Source organism: Triticum dicoccoides, chromosome 2B (genome assembly GCF_002162155.2).
Source record: "Triticum dicoccoides isolate Atlit2015 ecotype Zavitan chromosome 2B, WEW_v2.0, whole genome shotgun sequence".
In the NCBI taxonomy this organism is placed as follows: Eukaryota; Viridiplantae; Streptophyta; class Magnoliopsida; order Poales; family Poaceae; genus Triticum; species Triticum dicoccoides.
Genome location: NC_041383.1, coordinates 356,647,207 through 356,657,348, shown reverse-complemented (window position 1 = coordinate 356,657,348; position 10,142 = coordinate 356,647,207). Strand labels below are relative to the sequence as shown.

Sequence of the window (10,142 nt, the reverse complement as noted above, 5' to 3'; positions counted from 1 at the left end):
CCCCCTGGAAGCGCGCGTCCTCTGCCGCGCCACTACGGCCACCTCCACTCCCCCTTGGCCGGAGCCTCGCCGCGCCCCCCTCGCCAGTTCCGTTCGGGCGGACGCCCGACGCACGGCGCCCGTTGCGCCCGTAGCGCCCGATCCACTTTGGCCTATGGGCCAATGACCAATGGGCCAGTGCCCCCTATGGGCCTATGACAAGTGGGGCCTCCAGCCCCAGAACGAAAAAAAAGGGGATTAAAAAAATAATAATAAATAAATAATAAAATAAATAAAAACAATAAATATAATTAATAAAATTAAAAATGATTTAATAAAATTAATTATTAATTAATTAATTAATTAAGTTAATTAATCCTGATTAGATTAACCTAATCACTAATTAAATTAACTAATCTGTAATTAAACTAAACAGAGAATGACAGGTGGGTCCCACTGGACCCACATGTCAGGTTGACCAAGTCAACTCTGTTGACTGCTGATGTCAGCATGACATCATGCTGATGTCATAAATCCATTTTCGAATTAAATTAAATAATTAATTAAATTTCAGAAATTAATAAAATCTTTAGAAAATCATATCTTTTAATCCGTAACTCGGATTAAAATATTTTCAACATGAAAGTTGCTCAGAACGACGAGACGATTCCAGATACGCAGTCCGTTCGTCCGCCACACACCCCTAACCTATCGAACTCGCAACTTTCCCCCTCCGGTTCATCTGTCCGAAAACGCGAAACACCGGGAATACTTTCCCGGATGTTTCCCCCCTTAACCGGTACCACCTCATACCACGTTAGGGCCCACCTAGCATCGTTACTTGTCATGTCATGCATCGATATGCATTTGTTTGCATTGTATTCATTGTTTCTTCCCCCTCTTCTCTCCGGTAGACTACGAGACCGACGCTGCTGCTGCCCAGTTCGACTACGGAGTTGACGACCCCTCCTTGCCAGAGCAATCAGGCAAGCCCCCCCCCCTTGATCACCAGATATCGCCTATTCTACTCTATACTACTTGCATTAGAGTAGTATAGCATGTTACTGCTTTCCGTTATACCTATCCTGATGCATAGCCTGCCCTTGTTACTACTGTTGATACCTTTACCTGCAATCCTATATGCTTAGTATAGGCTGCTAGTATTTCCATCTGTGGCCCTACATTCTTGTCAGTCTGCCTTGCTATACTATCGGGCCGTGATCACTTGGGAGGTGATCACGGGTATATACTATACATACATACATACTATACAGATGGTGACTAAAGTCGGGTCCGCTCGAAGAGTACCCGCGAGTGATTCACGGATTGGGGGCTGAAAGGACCTTTGTCCCGACGGCCCTCTGTGTGGATCTTTGTGGCGGAGCGACAGGGCAGGTTGAGACCGCCTAGGAGAGAGGTGGGCCTGGCCCTGGTCGGCGTTCGCGGTTGCTTCATAATAACACGCTTAACGAGATCTTGGTATTTGATCTGAGTCTGGCTACGAGCCTATACACACTAACCATCTACGTGGGAGTAGTTATGGGTATCCCGATGTCGTGGTATCAGCCGGAGCACTTCAGACGTCAGCGACGGAGCGGCGCGCGCCGAATTGGACTGGAACGCCACTAGGCTAGGTCTGCTTTCGGCCGCGTACGCAACGTGCAGGTGTGCTATGGGCGATGGGCCCAGACCCCTGTGCGCTTAGGTTTAGACCAGCGTGCTGGCCTCTCTGTTGAGCCTAGGTGGGGCTGCGACGTGTTGATCTTCCGAGGCCGGGCATGACCCAGGAAAGTGTGTCCGGCCAAATGGGATAGAGCGTGTTGGGATATGTGGTGCACCCCTGCAGGGAAGTTAATCTATTCGAATAGCCGTGATCTTCGGTAACAGGACGACTTGGAGTTATACCTTGACCTTATGACAACTAGAACCGGATACTTAATAAAACACACCCTTCCAAGTGCCAGATACAACCGGTGGTCGCTCTCCCTCAGGGATACGAGGGGAGGATCGCCGGGTAGGATTTGCTATGCGATGCTACTTGGAGGACTTCGACCTACCCTCTTCTGCCCGTTGCAAGACGAAGGTGACCAGAAGCGTAGTCTTCGATAAGACTAGCTATCCCCCTCTTATTCTGGCATTCTGCAGTTCAGTCCACTGATATGGCCCTTTACACATATACCCATGCATATGTAGTGTAGTTCCTTGCTTGCGAGTACTTTGGATGAGTACTCACGGTTGCTTTCTCCCCCCCTTTTTTTCCCCTTTCCTTTCTTTCTGGTTGTCGCAACCAGATGCTGGAGTCCAGGAGCCAGACGCCACCGTCGACGACGACCCCTACTACGCCGGAGGTGCCTACTACTACGTGCTGCCCGCTGACGATGACCTGGAGTAGTTTAGGAGGATCCCAGGCAGGAGTCCTGCGCCTCTTTCGATCTGTATCCCAGTTTGTGCTAGCCTTCTTAAGGCAAACTTGTTTAACTTATGTCTGTACTCAGATATTGTTGCTTCCGCTGACTCGTCTATGATCGAGCACTTGTATTCGAGCCCTCGAGGCCCCTGGCTTGTATTATGATGCTTGTATGACTTATTTATGTTTTAGAGTTGTGTTGTGATATCTTCCCGTGAGTCCCTGATCTTGATCGTACACATTTGCGTGCATGATTAGTGTACGATTGAATCGGGGGCGTCATAGTGACCCAGGGTCATTTTGGACAAATCAGGTCGGGTTGCCTTGTGGCTATAAATAGCCCACCCCCTACACCATAAATTGGTGGCTGCTCAGAGTTAGTTTACGACTTTTGTCGTTTTGAGAGCAACCCACCTCGAAGCCTTTGAGAGAGAAATCCTTGCGAGGACAAAGCCCAAACACCCAGAGCCAAAGAGTGTTAGGCATCACTGAAGTCTTTCTGTCTGTGTGACCTGAAGACTTATTACACTTGAGGACTGTGTATCCTCCAGCCGGTTAGGCGTCGCGTTCTGAACATCCAAGAGTCATTGTGGATTGCCGGGTGAACGAAGTCTGTGAAGGTTTGGAAGTCTACCTTGAAGACTTACCAGAGTGATTGGGCGAGGACTAAGTGTCCTTAGCTCAAGGGGAATAAGGTGAAGACATGGTCTTCTGAGTTGAATCTCAGCCTCCCTAACCAGACGTACAGTTGTCACAGCAACTGGAACTGGTCCAACAAATCCTGTGTCTTCAACAAGTGACTGGTTCTATTTCTTCCCTCCTTTACTTTAAGTTTGTCTTCGTGAAGTCGTTGCTTATCTGTCTTATCTGATTGACTTCATTGCTTGACTACTATTGTTGATTGGCTTCATACTATCTTCCATCCTGATCCTACTACCTAGCTGTTATTAGTCTTCATACGTTAACGCTATTGCATACTTGACTATGGCTTGCTTGTTGTAGTTTATCTTCCTCTGCATATCAATTAGGTCATTTCTATTGTTTGTCTTCGAAACTCTCACGTTTTGAAGACTTTGATAAAAATCGCCTATTCACCCCCCCCCCTCTAGTCGATAACTAGCTTTGACGTCTGGGTGTTTGGATAGCCAGTCCCAGACTAGCTTTGACGTTTCTAGAGCACTCACACGGCCATACTGTCCTTTGGTCAGATGACCACAGATAATGTTCTTTGCAGTCGAGTCCAGTTGAATGAACTTCTTGACATCAGCAGGGGTGACACCTTCACCAGTTTTTGGAACGACGTTCTTGATGACATACCAGAGGTCGACATCAATGGCTTCAAGATGCATGCACATCTTATTCTTCCAGTAGGGATATTCAGTTCCATCGAACACGGGGTAAACAACGGAAACTTTGATTATCCCTGCAGTCGACATAGCTAAACTCCAGGTGGTTAAACCGAATCACACAGAACAAGGGAGTACCTTGCTCTGATACCAATTGAAAGTGCTAGTTATCGACTAGAGGGGGGTGAATAGGCGATTTTTATCAAAGTCTTCAAAACGTGAGAGTTTCGAAGACAAACAATAGAAATGACCTAATTGATATGCAGAGGAAGATAAACTACAACAAGCAAGCCATAGTCAAGTATGCAATAATGTGAACGTACAAAGACTATTAGCAGCTAGGTAGTAAGGATCAGGATGGAAGATAGTACGAAGCCAATCAACGATAGTAGTCAAGCAATGAAGTCAAACAGATAAGACAAATAAGCAATGACTTCACGAAGACAAACTCAAAGTAAAGGAGGGAAGAGATAGAACCAGTCACTTGTTGAAGACACAGGATTTGCTGGACCAGTTCCACTTGCTGTGACAACTGTACGTCTGGTTAGGGAGGCTGAGATTCAACTCAGAAGACCGCATCTTCACCTTATTCCCCTTGAGCTAAGGACACACAGTCCTCGCCCAATCACTCTGGTAAGTCTTCAAGGTAGACTTCCGAACCTTCACAGACTTTGTTCACTGGCAATCCACAATGACTCTTGGATGCTCAGAACGCTACGCCTAACCGGCTGGAGGATACACAGTCCTCAAGTGTAATAAGTCTTCAGGTCACACAGACAGAAAGACTTCAGTGACGCCTAACACTCTTTGGCTCTGGGTGTTTGGGCTTTGTCCACAGATGGCTCGATGGTTTGGCTCTGGGTGTTTTGGCTCTGGGTGTTTGGAAAAGCTAGGCTCGATGTCACCTGTGGAAGTCTTGAGATATGGTTATTGAGTTAAAGGGCATGCAATATTTTTTCTTCCGTTGTAACGCACAGGCTTATGTACTACAATAGAAGTACTCTAATGTCCTTTGGTGATGTAGACTGATCATATGTTCTCACTCATAGTACAAGATTTGTTTCATTGTCCATGGGTGGGCGGCGTCATTGGAGGTCGAACAAGATAAGTCTCTAGGATTCCATAGTCCACATTTCTCCCTTTCCATCCCTATAGAGTTGATTGGGTTTTTTTAGCATCTCCCATTAAATATAAGTCTGTTGTTTTTCGATTCATTGGTACTCCCTCCGTTCGAAAAAAACTTATCTCCAGTGAAACGAAGGACTGAATATGACAGTTCTGCAATTCAAACCATCGAGCCTAGCTTTTCCAAGATGCGTATTATTTAGTATGTCACTTTCATACGTCATTATTGCTGCTACAGTTTACATAGTCGACATATAAACTTTCATAATCCTACTAGAAGTTGTGCTTCCCTATTTTATACACCTTTTTGTTGTGCCATGCTTCCAATTAAAACATTGACTGCAACATGCTCTGGCGGATGTCTCAACTATGTAACGAAATGAAATGATTTGAATACAAATATTACAAGTCCTGTTTTTTTCACATGGATGGGTTCATGTTACTATTGTTTGGCAGATTAAGGTTGACAATTTTCCATTTCTATGATATTGTAATGGCCACAAAAATCCATTTAGTTACTTACAGATCTGAACTATAACATAGTGCGCACATTAGTTGGAGAAGGAACTGCCTTCCAACTTATAAACGATTTTGTCTTACGGGCCAGCCAAAAAATCTTCAACCCTCATAATTTTTCTTCAACTTATACATAATTTTTCTTCATGTTGAACATAATTGATGAGAGATTAGTCAAATAATCATTTTTGTTTTAGGTCATTCTTATCGGGTTAGGAGTATGATGTTTTTTCTCGTTGCAACGCATGGATAGTTTTTCTAATTTTACTAATATTCAGTGCTCATTCTAGAAAACACACATAGGCCACTAAATACAAAATTTCCAGATTAGCATGATTCTAGAATGCTCATACGTGTACGACAGTTTGTACAAAAACCATGACCTGCGGATCCTACCATTTCTTTTCTTTTTTTGACTACCTTTCCTTTTTTTTTGAACGGTCACAGGAAGAGAGAGCTTCCCCGCCTGAATATATTATGGCTCATAGTTGTTACTCCATCAGGCCAATAATATACGGAAATGTTAACGCCCACACGTGTGGGCGTTTGCATCTCGCCCACACGCGTGGATCCGCGTCCGTTCGCGAGCGCACGAATCTTGACATATTTCTAGTGCCACGTAGGACTGGCCTGGTGTGTGGGCGTTCATCCGGTCGCCCACACGGCGGTTTCAACACACGAGAGGGGCTGGTGTGTGGGCATTCAGCAGTTCGCCCACACGTCATTTTCCATGCACGCACAAGGGCTAGTATGTGGGCATTTGTCATCTCGCCCACACGCTCGTCTCCTCTCCCACACCCAAGCTGCTAGTTGCCATATGTTTTGCAGCGCACATGGCAACTGCCCTAGTGTGCTTTATAAGCAGGTGGCAACTCTCTTTTTACCCGAGTTGTCATATGTTTTACAGGGTACACGGCAACTGCCTAGTGTGCACGTAAGCAATTGACAACTCTCTCTTGACCGAGTTGCCATGTGTTTTTGCATGGTACATGGCAACTGCCCTAACGTGCACGTAAGCATATAGCAACTCGTCCTTTTTACATGGCAACTGCCCTATCATGCTTGTGAGCACATGACAACTCTTTTAACTGCTAGTGTTAGTATGTGGCAACTCCTAAAATTTTGAAATCATGGCAACTACAGTAGACCAGACCATACATGACAACTGTAATTGGGCAACCATGGCAACTGCAGTTGTCCGACATGGCAACCGTAGTTCAGCGACATGGCAACTGCAGTTAAACGAACATGAACGAAGGTCTGGACCATGGCAACTGCGAGCGCACGATGACTGTCACGCGTAACGTGTGGGACCGCGAGGTACGAGGCCTGACATACGGGGCATGTGGGCATTATCTACTTCGCCTACGCACGCGCGTGAGAAAGATCGGGAGGGGAAAAAAAGTGTGTGGGCATTACTTGTTTTGCCCACACGCAGGTGTGTGGGCTGTTCCTCTTATACACCATACAAAATATATGGACAATCTCTCTAACGCCCACACGTGTGGCACTTAACGGCGTCCATAATATAAAACGTTTTCATAAAGGATGTACTCCCTCCATCCCATAATCTAAGACAGAGGGAGTACATTACAAGAGGGGATCAAGACTAGAGGAGAGATAATTAAGCCAGGATCTGTCAGCGTCTCTTAGTGCAATGTCTTTGAATCTAAATATCCAGAGCGAGAAATCAAAAATAATGTTCCCTTTGAGAATGAATGCTTATATTGAAAGTACATACATAGATAGTTATGGTTTTCTATTTTTATAATATACACTGCTTTACGAAAGGTAAGAGATGAGAAACATGCAAACAAAAGAATCACAATCAGTAAAATCGCTGGGATTTTGAATCACCCCATGAATGTAAATCTACCTCTGCTAAAACATGGATAATCAAAACCAACATCTTGCACCGCTATTAGAATGTGAATCTTCCAAAGAATGAGTTTGGTGTCGATCCACCATCTGACAATGCTGTAGCTGGTAAGGAAGCGACATTTGAGAGGACGCCATGTTGGCATTTATTGAGCTGCGAAGGCTTGAGAATGTCAACTTGGCATAATTGGTATTTTAATATCAGTGTTATAACAGTCATTCCTGTTGCAGAGAATTTCCAACCACTGCATTAACAATATCATTGAAAACCTTATACGGGGCATGGAAGCAAGATAAATTCTTAGTACTTCTTGTAACAACAACAAAAGAAGCACTCCCAAAACTGAACCCATGACAGCAGGATGGAAGCAGTAATCCATAGATGATAGATCCAGGTCCTTGTTCAAGGTGATTAGGTGAACAACTCTACCATAATCATGATGACAATTAGTTAATGCTTATATGCTGAGAGTACAAGTTTGAGAAGGATGGGGTTTTCCTAAGTGTGGCTTTTAATATCTATATTATGCTATAGGAATTATAACTGTCCAGTCTAGAATGTACTCTACAATTCTACACTTAGACATGTCACATGATGCTTAACAGTGTTATCCGAATAAAACACTTCCCTGTGACCTTTTCAATATTTGAGTAACTTAACCATGTGCTACTATAATATAGGATCTAAGGCCTTCTAGAGCTAATTTGTACTAATTAAACACCATATCACAGGTTACAAGTTAGGACACTAAGATAAAACATTTTTTATATACTAGTACGAGTTACAAGTACCTCGTCAGGGCTGAACTGTAGTAGCATCGCAACCACAGGCAGCAAGGCCCCCACCTCCCCTGTGTAAAAGATACCAAGTCAATGTTTCATATCATCTGTCAATCAACAGAAAAATAAGCAATAAAAAGTTCCAGATACCTGTTTCAAGAAGCTTTAAGATCACATTTTTTAGGTATGTCATATCTACTCCTTCTCGCTTTTGTGATCTCTCCATATTCCGAAGCTCAGCCTTCAACATTGCTTCCTGAAATACAGAATTTCAATAGATCAGGCATCCAACTGAAGGCCTCGCACCAATAACAAGTCATGTAAAGATTACAAATTTCATCGGAACACAAAAAGGGTGAAAGATATTTTTGTTAAATATAAGGTCTTAGTTCTGTATTTTATTCAACTCATCACTGCATTGACCGCATAGCAAAAGGGGAAGGGGGCACAAACTATATAAATATAACTTTGTGAAATGCAGGAAGCATGTGTCTAGTTCAATCAATTATAAATGATTATACAGTACACAACACATGTACATAAACTGTTGTTACATGTTCATGACTTCACTGACTCCCATCGCTGGATTCCACGAGAATCCCACAGAACTAGGACTATTGTGCAACTTAATGGCCTAAAGACAAAGCTTCTATTAGCCTACTGCACTCCAATGTTCACGTGATAAAATAAGAATAGGACATCTTTCATACTTCTAAGAATGTATCACAAAGAATAATGACCAGAAAATTAATCACATCACGAATAATGTGACAACAGTTCATACCAAAGTTTTCACTATCAGTTTCAGCAAGGTTAGTTAGATAAATAAAATTTGACCAGAACAGCATCAAGGAACAGATGATATAGGAGCATGACTTCCATATCACTCGAGTGCAGCACACGAGTAATAGCGGTACCGGAGTAATAGTTACTGCAGAACTACTGTTGGAGACAAATAGGCTTGAGCGGTACTTCAGAATTAGGAACAACAGTATAAAAATATGATTAAATTCCACAAAAAACAACACATATAATGGAAAACTCCTAGGAGGTACAGAAGTGGTGATGAAAAATGGGTAATCAGTGCACGTCCCAAGTCTGGGGGATGATGTCGCGAAGGCCAGCAGCTCCCGCATTGGCCCAGAGCGACGCCTCTTCCTTGATCTTCACAACAAGGTCTTGCGCCGAAGGTGGGGCGCCCTCAAAGACGCAACTGTTGCGGTGTTTCCAGATCATCCAGGGGGGTAACAAGGCCATGGAAGCTAGGCCTTTGCGCATGGACTGCAGCGTCCCCTGCCTGGCAGTGTGCCACCAGTTCAGGAGGGAAGGTTCATGGCGTGGTGGCGTGCATGGCATGCTTAGCCAAGCGATGATGGCATGTCAAACTTGCATGGAGAAGGGGCATCGAAGGAGCAGATGGTCCATCGTCTTGGGGTCCTGGCAGCACAGGAGGCAAGGGTCATGGTGCTGCAGCCCACGGCGTGCCAAGCGGTCGGCGGTCCAGCACTGGTCTTGGTCGGCGAGCCAGTGGAAGAAGCGTACCCGGGACGGTGCCCAACTCTTCCATATGAATTTCCAGGACTCGCTGTGGATTGATCTCTGGAAGGTAGCCCTGTAGCAGGACTTCGCGGTGTATGATCTGCTCGTGGTCGACTAGCACCCACCTCATCCGCAAAGAGCATACACCATGGGATATCTCCTTGTATATTCCTTGTGACCTCATCCATCACTAGAGCAAAAAAGATAAGGGCTCAAAGTTGACCCTTGGTGAAGTCCTATTCTTATTTGTAAGTATCAGTGTCGTCATCACTTGTTCGAACACTTGTCACAACATTATCATACATGTCCTTGATGGGGGTAATGCACTTTGTTGGGACTTTGTGTTTGTCCAAGGCCCACCACATGACATTTCACTGGATCTTACCTTAGGCCTTCTCCATGTCAATGAACACCATATGCAGTCCTTCTTTTGCTCCTTGTATCTCTCCACAAGTTGTCGTATACTATGTTTTTAAGGCGACGCCTTACCGCCTTAGGGAGGGGGGGCGCTTTGGCGCCTAGGCGACGCCTAGGCGGGCGCTTTGGACGCCTAGGCGCCCAAAGCGGTCGAT

General features: G+C 44.7%; 1 protein-coding gene across 7 annotated transcripts in view; it reads right to left on the bottom strand.

Moving 5' to 3' along the window:
* Nucleotides 1–7,061: 7,061 nt before the first annotated feature.
* Nucleotides 7,062–10,142, bottom strand: part of LOC119363692 (protein GRIP-like) — a 41,899-nt gene continuing 38,818 nt past the window's right edge. For 3 of the 7 annotated variants that reach the window (XM_037629055.1, XM_037629059.1, XM_037629057.1), the window contains 3 exons: nucleotides 8,182–8,287; nucleotides 8,044–8,102; nucleotides 7,062–7,405 (listed from right to left, as the gene is read on the bottom strand). In XM_037629055.1, coding sequence (XP_037484952.1) covers nucleotides 7,295–7,405; nucleotides 8,044–8,102; nucleotides 8,182–8,287 — 276 coding nt within the window. In that variant the 3' untranslated portion in view covers nucleotides 7,062–7,294. Of the gene's footprint in view, nucleotides 7,497–8,043; nucleotides 8,103–8,181; nucleotides 8,288–10,142 lie in introns of those variants that run through there. The other 4 variants (XM_037629060.1, XM_037629061.1, XM_037629056.1 and 1 more) reach the window with 3 other exon arrangements.